Raw genomic sequence first — 17,047 nt, 5'->3', positions numbered from 1 at the left:
TTCCTCTAGGTAGGGGTAAGGACCCGCTGGGCGGCTCCTAAGACTGAAAGCAGGGCCAGGCCTTCTCCTGCCCTCCTCACCCGCCTGGTTTCTGTCTAATCTCTGATTGGCTCGCCCGCTTCCTTTCGTCACAATCACTTCCTGGTCACGCTCTGGACGTTTTCGCCGCTTTTGCTGTCCCCAGACTACGCGTCCCGTGTGGCTCTGCGGCAGCGGAAGCGGAAGCGAGGACGGAGGTACCAGCTGGTCTCCGTAGGGGGGGGTAGGGGGCTCCATGAATGGACGCGGCGGCGGCGGCGGCGGGAGCGGCCTGAGCTGGGCGCCGGGGCCAGGGCCGGGGGCTGCCCGGGGCCCGCGCCGCTGCATGGAGGCGGCCCGCGGGCCCTGAGAGGAAGGGCGGGCGGGCAGGCCGGATTAGGAGGGGCGGGGCCGGGCGGCCGCAGGCCGGAGGCGCGGCGGGCTGGAGCCGGTCACGATGCCCCGAAGGAAGCAGAGCCACCCGCAGCCCGTGAAATGCGAGGGGGTCAAAGGTCAGGGGTCAGGGGCCGCGAGGGGGGAGGAGCGGGGGTGGGGTCAGTGGAGTGGGTTCAGGTCGGGGTGGAGGGGGACTCCTGAGGGATGGGGTGGGCGATCTGGACTCCTAGCTTCCTACCGAGGTACTAAGGGAACCCGAGAGGGTCTGCGAGTTCGGGAAGTACGGGCTGCGAGGGCTAGCTCCCGGGGTGCGGATGATGGGCACGGTTCCTGAGGGAGAATCCACAAGCCCCCTCCCCTCTTCAGTGGATACCGAAGACTCCCTCGACGAAGGACCCGGGGCCCTGGTATTGGAGAGTGATTTGCTACTAGGCCAGGATCTGGAGTTTGAGGAGGAAGAGGAAGAGGAAGAGGAGGAAGGTGACGGCAACAGCGACCAGCTCATGGGCTTCGAGAGAGACTCTGAAGGTGGGTTTGAGGGACTTGATCAAGGATTAGTGGCTCCTGGAACCTCAGCCCTTCAGGAGGCGGGTTAGGGTTTAGTGCCAGTGAGCAAAACACGAAGCAGTGCCACAACCTAGGGATGATTTTATTTAGATTTGAGCTGGATTTTTTCACTTGCCTAATGGTCCAATGAGCTCCATCACTTTGTTGAGGTGAAGTTCTGGGGCCTGGTCCGAAGGTGGTATGAACAGGACAGTGGATGAATCACATGGAGCAACTGGTTAAAAGTTAATGCCCTTTTAATAACCTTGTTCTCCTGCCTAGCACATTCCTTATGTGAAGTTTAAGAGGTTCAGGGAAACAATTTCTAATTCAAATTAAGTTATGCCTAATCTAACTACCCTTTCACCTGCAGCATAAACCCTTTCCTATTGAGGTTTTGGTCCCTCCCCGCAAGTATTCTTGCACATTCCTTTTCCCTGTCAATCAAAACATCACCCCATCCTAATTTGCTGCACCACCTACCAACTTATGCCACCTATAAAAGGATGTTTTTGAAAATCATTGAGGGAATCCATGTAAAAGAAAATACGTCTTTTAGGCACATTACTTTGTATCCACTTCACTCCAGATTTTGCCTCACTCTTGACATAGTTTTTATTTTCTAATCAGCTCTGTACTAAAAAGGACCTTACTAACATAGAGCTTAGAATAAGGTCTCAGGCCTCTGCCTTGTGTATTTTTACTTAACTTTCTTATTCCAAGAATCCGCTAATTACATTATTGGTTCATTTAAGCCTGTGGTCCACTGTGAGCCTTTGATCTTTTTCCATGCAGTGGAATTAGGTACAGCTGTCATCACTAGGTTAGTACAGACTCAGAAGCAGATAATTCATACTGAATTTTTAGGATCACTGAAGTGAAGGGTGGAGCCAAGCAAGGGGAGGGGAGATACCACTAAGCGAGTTTGGAGTCTGGTCCTACCCCATGTTGATGTCTCTTCTCATGTCTGTCTTACCAGGAGACTCTCTGGGGGCCAGGCCTGGGCTTCCCTACGGGCTGAGTGATGACGAGTCTGGGGGCGGCCGGCCACTAAGTGCCGAGAGTGAAGTTGAGGAACCAGCCAGGGGTCCAGGGGAGGCCAGGGGTGAGAGGCCAGGCCCAGCCTGCCAGCTGTGTGGGGGGCCGACAGGTGAGGGGCCGTGTTGTGGGGCAGGAGGGCCGGGTGGGGGGCCCCCGCTGCCCCCACGGCTACTATACTCATGCCGCCTCTGCGCCTTCGTGTCCCACTACTCGAGCCACCTGAAGCGGCACATGCAGACACACAGCGGGGAGAAGCCGTTCCGCTGTGGCCGCTGCCCCTACGCCTCAGCCCAGCTCGTCAACCTGACGCGACATACCCGCACCCACACTGGCGAGAAGCCCTACCGCTGTCCCCACTGCCCCTTTGCCTGCAGCAGCCTGGGCAACCTGAGGCGGCATCAGCGCACCCACGCGGGGCCCCCCACTCCTCCCTGCCCGACCTGTGGCTTCCGCTGCTGCGCTCCACGTCCCACCCGGCCTCCCAGTCCCACAGAGCAGGAGGGGGCGGTGCCCCGGCGACCTGAAGGTAAAAAGCCAGAACCCAAAAGAACCTGGGCCGTGGGTGGGTGGCCCTAGGGATACTTGGGATTCATAGCTCAGGTCTCACTGTCCCCACAGATGCTCTGCTGCTTCCGGACTTGAGCCTCCATGTGCCACCAGGTGGTGCCAGTTTCCTGCCGGACTGTGGGCAGCTGCGGGGTGACGGGGAAGGCCTCTGTGGGACTGGATCAGAACCACTGCCAGAGCTGCTGTTCCCTTGGACCTGCCGCAACTGTGGACAGGAGCTGGAGGAGGGGGAGGGTAGCCGGCTGGGAGCCGCCATGTGTGGGCGCTGCATGCGAGGAGAGGCTGGAGGGGGTGCCAGTGGGGGGCCCCAGGGCCCCAGTGACAAAGGCTTTGCCTGTAGCCTCTGCCCCTTTGCCACTCACTATCCCAACCACCTGGCCCGGCACATGAAGACACACAGTGGCGAGAAGCCCTTTCGCTGCGCCCGCTGTCCCTATGCCTCTGCTCATCTGGATAACCTGAAACGGCACCAGCGCGTCCACACAGGAGAGAAGCCCTACAAGTGCCCCCTCTGCCCCTATGCCTGTGGCAACCTGGCCAACCTCAAGCGTCATGGTCGCATCCACTCTGGGGACAAACCTTTTCGGTGTAGCCTTTGCAACTACAGCTGCAATCAGAGCATGAACCTCAAACGCCACATGCTGCGGCACACAGGCGAGAAGCCCTTCCGCTGTGCCACCTGCGCCTACACCACGGGCCACTGGGACAACTACAAACGCCACCAGAAGGTGCACGGCCATGGTGGGGCAGGAGGGCCTGGCCTCTCGGCCTCCGAGGGCTGGGCCCCACCTCACAGCCCCTCCTCTGTGTTGAGCTCTCGGGGTCCGACAGCTTTGAGTGCTGCTGGTAGCCGGGCTCTCCACACGGACTCACCCTGAACCAGGTCCTTCTCCCTCAGGGCCCTGTGGATTAGCCCTGCCTCTCCTGTACCTTTTATACAGATGGACCGGAAGCCACCTTCTACTTCCTCCCCCGCTGGCCAGGGGCTCCACAGACTAACCTAGGCACTATATGGGCCAGCCCAAACCCCATGGGCGAGGGGCCCATATGGACCAGGGGGCCTTCCTTGACTGAGGCACTTCATGAGCTCAGTGAGAAGGGCCCTGCATTCACCTCCACTGCTCCCAGGGGCAGTAGAGGAACTGGCTGGGGGATTGCCCAGCCTCCCACCTGTTTATTTAACTTATTTCAGTGCTTTATAATAAAGGAAACACTAACAAAGCCATGTCTATGCTGAGTTGGCAGTGGCAAGCACAGCTCCACCTCACCCTTAGCACAGCAGTCTGTGCTGTGATGGGGGGGAGCCGGGGCAGTGAAGGGAAACAGAGGTAGGCAGCAATCAGGCTGAGTTTAATGACGGGGAGCTGGGCCAGACCATACACAGACCTCTGCCCATCCCCTTGGCCCATGGCCCCGAGAAGCCAGAAGCAGCCGCAGGGGAAGCTGTGTTTCCTCCCCAAGGCAGGTAGCCATGGTCCCTTGGACTTTGTGCAAAATACTAAATGCTAATTTGGCATTGAGGGCCAGCTCTGAAAAGAGAGAACAATCCTTTGTGCAGCCAGCCCAGGGGGTGGAAGGGAAGGTGGGTTAGGAAGCCCCTGGCCAAGAGAAGAAAGGGGAAGGAAGGAAGGAAGGAAGGAAGGAAAAAAAACCCCCTGGCTTGGGGGATAGAGGCACAGGGCAAGTTTCTGAACATTCCTCTGGGGTAGAGGGCAGACATCTGAGCACTGGAGATCACAGATCCTCATCTCCAATGCCCTCGAAGGCAAAATTGCCGTGGACGTCACTGGCACTGGCATCTGTGCTGGGACTGCCAATCCCCCGCAAGCTCACGGCACTCAGCTTGCTCTGTAACAAAGGCAGGGTTGGGGTCAGAGGGCTTGGGCCTCCCTGAGATCCCCCTACCCACGCCAACCTCACCAACCCTCATGGGAAACTCACTGAGAGTTTGACCGTGGACTCCCGGCTGGCATCGGGTGACTCCTGGGGAAGAGGAGGCAGAGGTGTCAGAGACCTCACTGGGGGAGTTAAAGGCAAGGTTGGCAGCTGGGGTACTGATCAGAAAGTGATACCTACAAGCAGGGGTGGGGACTTCACTGCTTGCTGGCTGTCTGAGCGTCTCAGGGTGCCCCCCACTCGCCGGCGCAGCATCTAGGGATGGAGACGTGAAGTGCTGATAAGAGCAGGATCCCTTTGCAATCCCCACCACTTCCCCTCTCTCTTGGGAGAAGCTTCACACTTAGGACAAGAGGCAGGGAGAGCACAACCACTCAGCTGCTTGGTCCACACCTGTTGCTTACCTTCCTGATGCTGCCACCAGATTTCTTCACCATCAGTTCATCTACCATGGACTGCAAGCAGATACTCATCATGATAGCCTGAGGGCAAGAAGAGAGCTCAGCCTGACCAGAGTGGTCATCCTGAGCCCAACACCCCTAAGACAAGGGCTCCCACTCACATGGAGTCCTGGAAGCCCTAGACTTGGGTATCTAAGAGACGGTGCAATGGGCTCCAGAGGAGGCCTGAGGGTGGGCTCACACCTGGGGGCTGGTGATGGTGACCCACTGTAGCCGGTCCTTGCTCATGAGGTATTCAAAAGCCAGTTCCAGGCGCACCTCACCCCGGCCCCGGCCTGGGCTGCTTGTGCCTCCACTGGGCAGTGGCACCTGGTAGAGAAAGGAGAGTCAGGCTGAGATTGTTCCGGCCAATCTGCCTCCCTCCTTGATCTACTGCAGTCCATTCCTGAAGCTCAAGGCTTGCCAGGCCACCATCCCAAAGGCCTACCCCAACTCACAGAGGAGGTGACCCGCCAGCACCGCATGCGGGTGACCCGGAAGGAGCCTTCGCGGAGCTGCTGGCCGGGCAGGCGGAGCTGGAGGCTGAGCTCACTGTTGCCTGCGCTCACCACCACGGGACAGTCCTTCTCTGGGAAGTCAGCCACACAGGCATCAAAGCGCAAGTAGCCATAGTGCCGCAGTGTCTGTGCCAGCCGCAGGAACTGAAACCCAGTCACCACGTGGGGTGGGTCAGGAGAGGAAGTGGGGTGAGTCAGAAAACAACCCTTGGAAGGAGACAGGGAAGCAAGCTCACCTCCTTCTTGGAGACCTTCTCTTGCAGAGATTTGAGCTGCCGGTGCTGCTCCTTGGTGACCAGAATCCACCCACGCTCAATGTCTGATACTGTCTAAGGTAGAGACAAGGGGTGGGGGGTTTGGTGCTTCCAATCAGAGGTCCAAGGAAAGTGTCCAGTTACCTCTGTCCAGCCTGACCCTTAGCCCCACGCTTGAGCAACCTCTTTGCAATGAATCCTTGACTAAATCAGCTTACAAAGTAGGGACAGTGCCAGGTGCCCTGCTAGTATTCTAGGAACTTTCCCGTGAACTGGGTGTAAAGACATGAAGAGTTTCCTTGGCAGAGTGGGACACCAGTATCTACTTCAGGGGAAGGGTTCTGAGGCAGCTCCAAGCTCACCTGAGCATAAAGCAGGTTCAGGCCAACCCGGTTCTCCATGACATCGTCATCATAGGCAGAGTCCCAATAACTGTGAGGCCAAGGGGTGGAAAGGGGTAATGGGGCTAAGCTGGGGTAAGGCAAGAGAGGTGGAATAGAAAACAGCAATCTGGAACTATCGGGCAAATACGGTGGTATAGTGGGAGGAAGCTTGGGAGGCCTGGTAGAAACACCCAGCGCTACCCCCTTGTCAAGGTTATTCTGTCTCAGCACATGGCCCAGTAATCAATCCAGCACCCTCCCCCTCCTCCAAGCCCAGCCCTGACCTCTTCCTTAGCACAATCTTATACTCTTGACTCCGAAGACTGGTAACAGATACATAAGGCAGCTCAAACTCTTGCAACTTCCGTACAACTATGGGTTAAAGAAAAAAAAAAAAAGGAAAGGTCATAAGACTCAATGGGGGGAAAAGTCAGGAGAGGAGCACTGAGGAAATGGCAGATTTGGGGAAGAATTAGCGGGGCAAATTCACTACTAGAAGAACAGGGAAACAGTCACGTCCACAGAAACTCACAAGAAAAGGTTCCATCCTCTTTTTCTCGAACTAGAAAGAGACTAAAGTATCCGATCAAGTCATCTGGAAGATCCAGCTTTGCAGCCACAGCCTGGGAATAGGGAAGCAAGTACAGCTCATCATACTGACTGGTTCCAATCACCCCCAAACCTGGGACCCTGGGGTGCAGGGGAGGTGGGGCAGTGAAGTACAAGTGCCTCACCTCTAGGACATCTTCAGTCTGATCTGAAGTTAGCACATTGACCAGAACTTTCTGCCCATTGCTGAGCAGCACTTCCAAGGAAACCTCCTCGGTGGGGACCTGCTGTGTCTCCTGGTGTGAACATACATGAGAATGGAGGCACTGCCTTGTCAACACCTGCCCAGCGTCCAGCTCTGACCCATCCCCAACTCTCTATTTCTAGGTCCTTCTGGTGTCTTTATTTGCAATTGCTTAATTACAGGCTGGGTTTCCTTGATTTCACTGGTACAGCAGAAGCCCCCTCCCATAAAAAAAGGTACCAGGATGACTCTTCCGTAGCCACTGCCTTAAAATGACATGGCCCTACAGGAAAGTCCTTCCCTTAAATCTCGTTCCCACCCAGAGCCTTACCTGTTGTGCCCGACGCAGGAAGCTATTGAAGGTCTCACTGCTCCCAAGCAGCGGGTCTTGCCGAACTGTGGGGACAAGAGAACACTATTCCAGTAACTTAGGACTCCCTCTGGACTTCCCCCAGTTCTGTTCTTGGTAGGTTCCCCCCCTACCCCACTTCCTGGGCTGATGATGGCCTGTCATATCCCCCAGCTGGCCTCACCTCACTCAATGTTTGCATATATTCTTCACCTGCCCCACCCATGGCTGCCATCTAGTTGAGTCCAGTCTACAGAACTAGGGAAATAACAATGATGTTAATCTAAAGCACGTCAGATACAAATTAAGTTCTCCCCACCAATCTAAACTGCTTTAAGACTATGTAGTGTTACACTGGTATTTCCAAACTGTATTAGTATATTGACCAAATTGCTTTGCTGATACCTAGAGCAGCTCAAACTCTTGGGCAACTTTTTTTCCTAATTAAATAACAGATCAAACAAGAGGCTCCCCAGATGTAGAAATTAATTCAGGCCAGTCTACAGAACCAACTGCTTTGAGTCTCTTCCCATAGCTCTCAACACAGCCTAAAGTTCCCTCCAACCACTCACCAGCTTGCATGTACTTCTCTAACTGCTCTCTCCTCTGTTCTACCTCAGCAGGTGTCAGAGAGAAAAGCTTCTTTGGGGGAAATGCAGGAAGAACATTGGCCCCATACTCCTTCCGAAGCTATGTGGAGAAAGAGATACAACCCTTCACATAAAACATAGCAAATGAGAAGAGGCAATCCACACTCACAATGGGAGTTCTCTTGGGTTCCCCTTCTCTTCCCTCAGCTCCCCCCCTCCCCGCCCTGCAATCTACCCTGGTTATCCAGGAAATCATTCCTTTGGCAGAGGTAGCATACCAGTGGAGCTGTTCCTCTGTCCTAAATATAAGTTCTTTCCTATCTTACTATGTACAAGTCAGCCCCTTCACAGTGTGGCTAAGGTTTGTATAGGGCCAGGGCCTAGGGAATCCTTTGATTATTTAGCAAGACTGTGTCCATTGAACCCTCACCAGAAGCAAAGAACTTTATAAGGAAAATTTATGTTCCCAGTTAAGTACAGCTAAATACATTCAAAAAATGGGTTAAGACTTAAAGGGACTTTGCAGATCAACAAATACATTTTTCTTAGTCTTAGAAACTAAGGCCCAAAGAAATTAGGTAACTGCTCAGGGTTGCACAGCTAGTTATCAGTAGAACCAGGACTCTGTACTGAGTTGAAGAGACCTTGCAACCTGGTCAGGAGAACATAGAAACATTGCATCAGAGATACATAAGGATAACTGAATAGGTAGGCCCACTGAAAGGTGAATGAGTTGTCTGAGAAGGGAAAAGAATTTCAAGTTGCAGCTCAGATGACAGAAAAAAATGTGCTTTGGCAGCAGAGGGGGGAGGTCGGTTTTTCCATGCACAGGCAAAGGCTGAAATAAGACTGGGGACAGGGAAGCAAAAAGGCGGATGTGAGTATAAAGATGAGCAGTTAGAGCCACAGGCAGTAAGCTTCTTAGGGAGTTCCCCAGAAATGTCACTCGATAAGACAAAGTACCAGATCCTCCCCAGTGGCAGTGATTAAAGGGAAACTACACAATCTACGAGGAAGCCAAGAGAGGAAAAATGGAGACACTGATGCCCAGGTGTAGGAAAGATGTAGGAAAGCTGCCTCAAGGGGTGCTGGTCCCACCTGCTCGTGCAGGCCCAGAAGCTGGCTGTAGCGCACCCGGCAATGCAGGACTCCATTCACGTGAATGTTATAGGCCTGAAGACACAAAAGCAGGCATTATAGGGTCGCGATCTGGGCGACCCCCTTGAAAACCCTGGCCAGAAGTCGTCTGGCACAAGCTCCGCCTGAGTAACGCACCGAGATCGTCCGAGGGTTTATTAGTCTGTTTTCCCCAGGGCCAGGTCCTAAAGCAGAAGGACCAGCCGGGGGCAACTCGGGCGCTCATGCCGCAGTCTCCCTCCCCAAGAGGCCAGTGACGCCCACCAGAGCGGCCGCGGCCCAGCCAGAGGGAGACGACGCGGGCGAACAAAGGACCTGCGGGAGCTTGGGCGACCTTTGGACGAATCTGAGACGGGATATAAGCTCCCAGCGAGGCCGTCGGGAATCGGCGGCCTGGGACCAGGCCCCAAGGGTGGCGGCCAGGCCTCGGAGGCCGCTCCGAGAAGGCTCCGGCCCGTTATCCCCGCCCCTGCCCGGCCCGGCTCCGGCCGCTCCTCACCACGTAGGCGGAGCCGCCGCTGTCCCCGCTGCGGGACTCGGTTTCAGGAATGGAAAAGTGCATGTTCCCTGCGGCAGGGCCCAGCTGGGCTCCGGACTGACAGGGCCGCAGCGGCTTTACACGCTCGCCTCCGCCGCTCAGCGCGTCCCCGCTGCCTCACTCGCCATTTTGGGGGTGGGGGGCTGGGATCGGAGGTGGAAAGAGTGGTGGGACGTCCGCTCTGGGCGCAGCCCCCCTGGCATGCTGGGAACTGTAGTCTAAAGGGCAAGAGCCGACTGCCACGCCTGGGAGCTCAAAGCTGAGAGGGCCCTCCTCGGTGCCCGTAGTCCGGGGCAGAGCCCCAGTGCACGTCGGACATTGTAGTCCGCGGAGGGCTGCGCGCCGCGGGTGTCGACCCAGGTGGCGCTGTAGGCCCAGGGACTGCGGCGGGCGGAGCCTAGGACCGAGGGTGATGGCTGCCGTGGCTGTGGCTGTCCGTGAGGGTGAGTGAAGGGCGGGGGCGCACTCACAGGTACGCGAGCCGCCGGGCGCCAGACGGCTGCGGCAGAGCCCTGAGTCCCTCTGGGTCCTGTCGTTCCGTTCCGGCGCCTCTCCGGACTCTGGGGTGCACTGCCTGGGGCGCAGCCCCGCGCCGCGCGTACCGGCTGGCTCCGGCGAGAAGGGTGGGGGGCCCCGCTCGGCTCCCTCCCCCGCCTTCCTTTTGATCCTGCCGCGCATTGCGTCCCCACGCGGGTCCCTGGCTTGTCTCCCGCCTGACGGCGGAGCTGTGGTCATGCCGATCCAGCAGCCAGCCGCGCCGGGTACGAGCCCCTCCAAACCCTCCCGGAGCCTTTCTGGCTCACTTTGTGACCTGTTTTCTGATGCAGACTCGGGGTCTGGGATGAAGGCGGAGCTTTCTACTCGGCCTGGGGTAAGTGAGGGTGCCCTCCCAAAACGCCTGTCAAGCTCTACGCAGGAGGCTGTGTCAGCTTCATTCCGCCCCAGCCTCCATCCCCGTTTCACTTTATTTCTCAGGAAAACCAGATTTTACAGAATTCTTTCAGCCTTAACAGTATGTGACTCTGATCCTGGAGGAGAAGCTTCGGTCTCTATGGGATGTAAGCTTGTAACAGCTAGCTGGTTAGAGTTAGAGAGGATTAGGGGCTTTACCTTGTAGGAATCTTGGAAGGCACCAGTCGTGTTTTTTCGTCTTTGGAATTGTTGGGGAAGAGCAGTATTCTATGTTTGTGTCTCAGGCAGCAGGGAGGGAGATGACCCAAGAAGAGAAGCTGCAGCTTCGGAAGGAAAAGAAACAGCAAAAGAAGAAACGGAAGGAGGAAAAGGGAGCAGAACCAGAAACTGGCTCTGCTGTACCTGCAGTCCAGTGTCAAGGTGCGGAGGCTTTTATAAAAGGCTGGGGTGTGGAACTGGTAGAGGGATGTGTGGGAGAGAAGAGGAGGAGACAGGACAAAGTTGGTTTGAGCAAGAGAAAAGAGAAAAAGTTTAAGATTTTACTTATTTGTTTGTCAGAGAGCGAGCAAGAGCGCACAAGTAGGGAGAGCTGCAGGCAGAGAGAGCAGCAGGTTTCCTGCTGAGCAAGGAGCCCGATGCGGGGCTTGATCCCAGGATCCTGGGATCATGACCTGAGCTGAAGGCAGGCGCTTTAGGGACTGAGCCACCCAGGCGTCCTGCGAGGAAGTTTAGATAAGCAGAGAAGCTTTGGCTGGGGCATAGGTAGATATTACCTGCCTGGAGTTTGGGCACCGCTTCTATATTTCGTAGGCCCAACCAAAGAACTGCCAGGACTAGGCAGTCAGCTGGCTATTGCTGGAGAGAAAGTTCCAACTGGTCGAAGTAAAGCTGAACTTCGTGCTGAACGGCGAGCTAAGCAGGAGGCAGAGCGGGCCCTGAAACAGGCAAGGAAAGGGGAACAAGGAGGACCACCTCCTCGGGCCTGCCCCAGCACAGCTGGAGAAACCCCCTCAGGTACTTTCCCTTCATTTCAAGACTTCTATTTTGATTTTAATTCTTGTGTTAGCTCAGGCTTCCCCATGGTAAAACAGCTCTCCCTTCCCATTTGCCTTGGGACCAAGAGCTCAGAATTCTCCCCTCTACCTCATCCTGTCTTTATTTTTTCTATTCTTTTCTCCCCTGTTTTTCCCCTCCCCTCTGTTCAGTTTTTCTTGATGTCCCTTATGCTTTAAAAGCAGATTTCTCATTATTACCTACACTGTCCTAAAAACATGGTTATTATCTTTTAGGAGTGAAGCGTCTCCCTGAGCACACTCAGGTTGATGACCTCATACTTCTGAGAAGGCTTGCTAAAAAACCAGAGCAACAACAGGTAGGAAGTGGTTTCAGTGTGTGGCCAGAAATTGCCTAAGGGAGATGGGATGGTGGGGGTCGGCGGGGGGAGGGAGGGTGAGGTGATCGAGGCAAAGTGAGACCCTGGAGAATAATGGGAATTTGGGGCAAAGTAACCTCACTGTTTACTTGCTTTCCACTGCTCCTGTTCCCGTTTTGTCAAGGTTCCTACGCGAAACGATTATGGATCCAAAGTCAGTCTTTTCTCCCACCTACCCCAGTACAGCAAACAAAACTCTCTGACTCAGTATATGAGGTAGGATTCTATGAAACTGTCATATAACTTTTAATTTAAGTTCTAGGAGTTTTGGTGACTCAGTATTGAAAGTGACTGGAAATTTGAGATGGGGTCTGTGGGAAGAAGCCTGCACGTAAGGCAAAACTCTAGAGGAAAGGGGGGTGTCTGTGCTAGTGAAGGAAGTTCCTTTTCATCAGGGGCAGGTGGGCAGTAGGTGCTCAAGCTCCCTTGCAAAGTGTGTGACACCACCATCCCATCAGCATCCCATCCTCTGTGATCCACCCAGCCATGGTGCGACTCGGCCTGCAGTACTCCCAGGGCCTGGTCAGTGGCTCCAATGCCCGGTGTATTGCCCTGCTTCGTGCCTTGCAGCAGGTATGCCCCGTCCTGTTCCCTCTGTGGCCGAATCCCACCTTCCCCAACACTACCCCAGCTTCCTCTCACCCAAAGTAATTTCTGGGAGACAGAGGGAATGACTCTACCCTCAGAACACTTTGCTCAGTGAAACTTGCCCTCCCCCCCTCTTTCAGAGACCTTTATTAAGGGACGTTTTGCTGATCACTGTGTGTACCCTGTAGGTGATTCAGGATTACACAACACCTCCCAATGAAGAACTCTCAAGGGATCTAGTGAATAAACTAAAGCCCTACTTCAGGTAAAGACAACCACTGCAAGTCCGCTCGTACCTCCCCTTGTCCTCTTCTTGTATCCTTTTTCTTGCTCTTTTACCTTTTGTTTCATTTTTCTGTTCTCTGTTTTCTTTTTAAAGAAAACATTTTTAAGCACAAACGTAAGTTGTAGAGTCCCACAAACGTGAGGTATTGTCTTTGTAGCTTCCTGGCTCAGTGCCGCCCCCTGTCAGCAAGCATGTACAACGCCATCAAGTTCCTTAACAAGGAGATCACGGCTGTGAGCAGCTCCAAGCGGGAGGAGGAGGTGATGAATATGAGGAATGAGCAAGGCATGCACCTGAGGGTACAGCTGAGAAGCACATTCAGGACTCCCAGAAGGGACAATGAGGCCATTCTGCCCTGGTCCAGGGTTAAGGAAGTGGTTGGGCTGTCTGACTTGTGCCACCTTTGGGCCCCCATTAAGCCCCCTTTGAGCCCATCGTACGCATACTCAGGCATCTGGTATGATGATCAGAGGAAGATCAGAGGAAGAAATGTGTCCATTTTTTGTTCCCTAAGCATTTTAATCCATTTAGGCCAAATCAGAACTTCGAACAGCCATTGATCGGTATGTGCAAGAGAAGATTGTGCTTGCAGCTCAGGCAATTTCCTCCTTTGCTTGTAAGAAGATCAATAATGAAGATGTGATCCTGGTATATGGATGGTATGGTCCAGACCCTGTGACTGAGAAAATTAGGGGGTGAAACAATCTGAAGAAGGGAGTACCCTTTTGCTCTTTAGTAATGAGCTGGCTGGCTCTCAGTTAGTGACATCTATAACTGAATCCTCGTCTCCATTCACTCCAGCTCATCTCTGGTATCACGAATTCTTCAGGAGGCTTGGGCTAAGGAACTGCGGTTTCGGGTGGTGGTGGTGGACAGTCGGCCACAGCTGGAGGGAAGGCACACACTACGTTCTCTGGTCCGTGCTGGGGTCCCTGCATCCTACCTGCTGATTCCTGCAGCCTCCTATGTGCTCCCAGAGGTGAGGGCAGAGGAGAGGGACTCCAGAGTTGGATGTAAAAGGGTGTAGTGGTATAGACATAATCCTATCTTCCCAAGGTTATGATTATTTAAAAATACCAGAATTTTATAGCTTTGTTTGTATTTAATAGGAAAAATATGCAGCATGTTCTAGCAGTGTTATTGTAAGGACAGTAAACTAGCAGCCACCAAGAGGAAACAGGACAAAAGTAACTTTGGAGTTTCAGTTTCTTGTGGGAGGTGCAGTGGGTCAATGGTCAGGTGTTTTCCAAGAAGAACCATCATTAAGTTCTGTTATTGTCTTAATATTGCTGTCCTGAGCAGGAGTGGGGACCCTTTTGGTGCATTAATCACATGCCACATTTTCTCCCCCTCTCCACTGTTCAAAACAAATAGGTTTCTAAGGTGCTATTGGGAGCTCATGCACTCCTGGCCAACGGGTCCGTGATGTCCCGGGTAGGGACAGCGCAGCTGGCCCTGGTGGCACGAGCGCATAATGTGCCAGTGCTGGTCTGCTGTGAAACATACAAGTTCTGTGAGCGTGTGCAGACTGATGCCTTTGTCTCTAATGAGCTAGGTAAGGAGCCCAGGAGGGCAGAAGAGAAGGTTCCAAAGATCTGAGATTTGGGAGGGAGAGAGGGAGGGTAGAACTACAACTTGTTTTCTCAACGGACATAAATGGGTATGTTTCCCATTGCAGGTGACCCTGATGATCTGCTGTGTGAGCGAGGAGAACAGGTGACCCTGGCTAACTGGCAGAACCACCTGTCCCTACGGTTGTTGAATCTAGTCTATGATGTGACCCCCCCGGAACTGGTGGATCTGGTGATCACGGAGCTGGGGATGATTCCTTGCAGTTCTGTACCTGTTGTTCTACGAGTCAAGAGTAGCGACCAGTGAGTGGGGGAACCCAGGGTCAATAAATGACATACTCCCTGCATTCAGCAACTCTGCTGCCTTTGTACCTCTTTTAGTATCGCCATCATTTAGGTTACAGACACTGAGTTAGATATGAGGAGGAATATAGGGACAAATCAGAGAGATATCTTTAGTGTTTTAGGATTGTTAATCTAATACATTGATATGTTAAATTATTTCATATTAGTAAGTAGTATTTTTAGTGTTGAGTACTTATTATGTGTCCGAAACTGCTATAATCCCTTTCTGATCTGTTTAGGAAGGTTAAGATAACTCTATAAAAGGAAATTTTATGAATAAGAAAACTGAGACACAGAGGTTAAGTTACTTGCCAAGGCAACACAGCTAAGGCACAGAGAGGCTGAGTTACTTGTCCAGGGTAATACAGTAACAAAAGCAGCTTGTGATCTCTCAGGCATTCCGGATTGAGAGACTGTGCCCCTAACTTTTATGCCATCTGCCATTGAGGAACACTCATCGTGGTGAAAGTAGACGGTATCTGCAGTATGAAAGAAGTTCCACTGGTTGTATGAACAGAGTTCCTAGGAGGGAACCACAGATGATGCCAGGAAACCTAATAAGGTCGGAGAAGACTTCACAGGGAGCATGTGACCTATGAGCATAGGGAGTTTCCCAGTTGGAAAAGAATGGGAAGGCGAATCTGCAGTGGGAATAGCTTGAATGCGAAAACAGTGGCCAATCCAAAGTGTCAAGTGGTGTGGTGAGGCTAGACCCGAGACTTAGATGGAGAGTGAGTGATAAAGAAGCAAAGGTAGGTTGGGCTGGGGCCAGATTGTGAGTCTTAACCATTGTGGTTAGCCTAAAAAAATGGGATAGTCATCTGTTTTGTGTGTACGTGTGTGTGTGTTTTATTGAAAAATTTCAAACAGAAGTAGAGTGAACTATCCTAAGAATCCCTGTCCCAGATACAGTAATTATTAAGACTGGCCACATTTACTTTCTTTTTCTTTTTTTTACCTTGCTGAAGTTACTTTAGAGGAAATCCCAGATACTATATCATTTCACTCCTACAAACCTCAGTATGTGTCTCTAAAAAATATGGACGCTTACCATGTTATTGTTACACCTATTAAATTCTTAGTATTGTCCAGTCCATAATCAAATTTCCTTGACTGTCTCAAAAACTGGCTTTTTTGCAGTTGGTTTGTTTGAATCAGGACCCAAGCAAATCTGTACATTACATTTGGTTAGTAGGTCTTCAATTTATCATAAGCAGTCTCATCAACCTCCCTTCTTTTCTCAGGAGTGACTTGTTCCAGAAATCAAGTTATCATAAAATGTTCCCCATTCTGGATTTGACTGTTGGCTTCCATGATGTGGTATCATTTAACTCATTCCTCTAACCCCTCTATTTGCATTCAACTTTTTGGGCAAGAATACTTAGTAAGTGGTGCTGCGTTTCGTATCGCCTCACATCAGGAGGCAAATAATAGCTGGTTGTCCCATGTTCAGTGATGAGTGGGTCCAGTTTTAAAGTTTAAAATTTTAAAGTTTTTCAACAAATTTTCATTTAGTGGTTTTATAACCACTGGTGGTTATTGCCTGAATTCATTAGGGGATGCAAAATGATTTTTCCCCCTAATTCTATGATTCTCTCCATATTTACTAGCTCGTAATCTTCTAAAAAGAATTCCTTTTCACTGTTTATTCTGAATTAGGGTTCATACTGGAAAGAAAGGATAAATGTTTCTTTCCTTTTATTTGCTAGTTTCCAGGAATTGATCACTACTTACTTCCAGTGCCATACAATGAGTAGTTATGGATTAGTCGGCTTTCTCTCTTTTTTAAAAAAAGGATTATCAACTCATGGATTTTTTATGTATTGAGCATATTACTCAATCATTAAAATTAAGCAGAGGATCCACAGGGTCAGCTCCTTATTTTAGAAAGGTAACTGGTAGAGATGAGAGGCAGGGAACAGAGCAGTTGAAAGATTGCCTGTCAATCAAAATTACAAATGCACCAAAACTTTGGTCCAGCAATTCTGCTCTAGGAATTTATGCTACCTACTTATATAGTTGCAGATGTTTGAGGTAACAAGATTATTTATAGCAGCATTGTTTATACTTGCAAAAGACTGGAAACCACCTAAATATCCATTAAGAACAAGGGACTGATTCAAATTACAGTTGACCCTTGAACAACATAGGTTTTAACTGTGTGGGTCTGCTTATATATGGAGTTTTTTGTTACAATACAGTATTGTAAATGTATTTTCTCCTCCTTGTGATTTTCTTGCCATTTTCCTTTCTCTAGCTTACTTTATTGTAAGAATACAGGATATAATACATATTGACATACAAAATATGTGTTGACAGTTTATAGACTTCCAGTCAACAGCAGGCTATTTAGTAATTAAGTTTTGGGGGAGAAAAAGTTAATATGCAGATTCTCCACTGCACAGGGGTCAGCACTTCTAACCCCTGTGTTCAGGGGTCAACTATAT

The 17,047-nt window shown here is 51.8% G+C and overlaps 3 protein-coding genes across 6 annotated transcripts; 2 read left to right on the top strand and 1 right to left on the bottom strand.

Annotated features, from left to right (window-relative positions):
• The first annotated feature begins 108 nt into the window (after window positions 1-108).
• Window positions 109-3,789, top strand: ZNF513 (zinc finger protein 513). Of its 3 annotated transcripts, none has more exons than XM_035000795.1 (4): window positions 109-236; window positions 781-942; window positions 1,940-2,527; window positions 2,620-3,789. In XM_035000795.1, exons 2-4 carry the CDS (start codon window positions 918-920, stop codon window positions 3,444-3,446), a joined length of 1,440 nt encoding a protein of 479 aa, XP_034856686.1. In that variant the 5' UTR covers window positions 109-236; window positions 781-917; the 3' UTR covers window positions 3,447-3,789. The 3 variants fall into 3 exon arrangements, with proteins under 3 accessions (XP_034856686.1, XP_034856684.1, XP_034856685.1); XM_035000793.1 differs by lacking the exon at window positions 109-236 and adding an exon at window positions 392-530; XM_035000794.1 differs by lacking the exon at window positions 109-236 and adding an exon at window positions 621-656.
• A 108-nt stretch (window positions 3,790-3,897) lies between these two features.
• On the bottom strand, window positions 3,898-9,631 carry SNX17 (sorting nexin 17). The gene is made up of 15 exons (XM_035000796.1): window positions 9,428-9,631; window positions 8,890-8,964; window positions 7,774-7,891; window positions 7,184-7,248; window positions 6,794-6,904; window positions 6,592-6,682; window positions 6,344-6,431; window positions 6,039-6,108; window positions 5,659-5,751; window positions 5,363-5,566; window positions 5,109-5,234; window positions 4,869-4,946; window positions 4,645-4,719; window positions 4,510-4,551; window positions 3,898-4,416 (listed from the first exon to the last, which is right to left on the bottom strand). Exons 1-15 carry the CDS (start codon window positions 9,488-9,490, stop codon window positions 4,303-4,305), a joined length of 1,413 nt encoding a protein of 470 aa, XP_034856687.1. The 5' UTR covers window positions 9,491-9,631; the 3' UTR covers window positions 3,898-4,302.
• Window positions 9,632-9,855: 224 nt separating this feature from the next.
• EIF2B4 (eukaryotic translation initiation factor 2B subunit delta) lies at window positions 9,856-14,607 on the top strand. 2 transcript variants are annotated; one of them, XM_035000785.1, is made up of 13 exons: window positions 9,856-9,909; window positions 10,294-10,337; window positions 10,663-10,798; window positions 11,189-11,392; window positions 11,668-11,750; window positions 11,935-12,026; window positions 12,269-12,383; window positions 12,587-12,663; window positions 12,842-12,944; window positions 13,216-13,343; window positions 13,486-13,663; window positions 14,059-14,239; window positions 14,363-14,607. In XM_035000785.1, the coding sequence occupies exons 1-13, from the start codon at window positions 9,879-9,881 to the stop codon at window positions 14,560-14,562; spliced, it is 1,572 nt and encodes a 523-aa protein (XP_034856676.1). In that variant the 5' UTR covers window positions 9,856-9,878; the 3' UTR covers window positions 14,563-14,607. The 2 variants fall into 2 exon arrangements, with proteins under 2 accessions (XP_034856676.1, XP_034856675.1); XM_035000784.1 differs by lacking the exon at window positions 9,856-9,909 and having other exon boundaries at window positions 10,185-10,337.
• The last annotated feature ends 2,440 nt before the right edge of the window (window positions 14,608-17,047 follow it).

Source organism: Mirounga leonina, unplaced genomic scaffold, assembly GCF_011800145.1.
Source record: "Mirounga leonina isolate KUSES-001 unplaced genomic scaffold, KU_Mleo_1.0 Mir_125, whole genome shotgun sequence".
Taxonomy (NCBI): Eukaryota; Metazoa; Chordata; class Mammalia; order Carnivora; family Phocidae; genus Mirounga; species Mirounga leonina.
The sequence above is the reverse complement of the archived record's forward strand: the minus strand, read 5'-3'. Positions and strand labels throughout refer to the sequence as shown.

Coding starts and splice junctions, on each gene's coding strand:
- ZNF513 (XM_035000793.1), top strand. CDS start 476: ATGCCCCGAAGGAAGCAGAGCCACCCGCAGCCCGTGAAATGCGAGGGG. Junction 531..780: donor GAAATGCGAGGGGGTCAAAG/GTCAGGGGTCAG, acceptor TCCCCTCTTCAG/TGGATACCGAAGACTCCCTC. Junction 943..1,939: donor CTTCGAGAGAGACTCTGAAG/GTGGGTTTGAGG, acceptor CTGTCTTACCAG/GAGACTCTCTGGGGGCCAGG.
- SNX17 (XM_035000796.1), bottom strand. CDS start 9,490: ATGCACTTTTCCATTCCTGAAACCGAGTCCCGCAGCGGGGACAGCGGC. Junction 7,892..8,889: donor TTCTGGGCCTGCACGAGCAG/GTGGGACCAGCA, acceptor TTCTCCACATAG/CTTCGGAAGGAGTATGGGGC. Junction 5,235..5,362: donor GCTGGCGGGTCACCTCCTCT/GTGAGTTGGGGT, acceptor TTTCTCTACCAG/GTGCCACTGCCCAGTGGAGG.
- EIF2B4 (XM_035000784.1), top strand. CDS start 10,200: ATGCCGATCCAGCAGCCAGCCGCGCCGGGTACGAGCCCCTCCAAACCC. Junction 10,338..10,662: donor AGCTTTCTACTCGGCCTGGG/GTAAGTGAGGGT, acceptor TTTGTGTCTCAG/GCAGCAGGGAGGGAGATGAC. Junction 12,945..13,215: donor GCTCCAAGCGGGAGGAGGAG/GTGATGAATATG, acceptor TAATCCATTTAG/GCCAAATCAGAACTTCGAAC.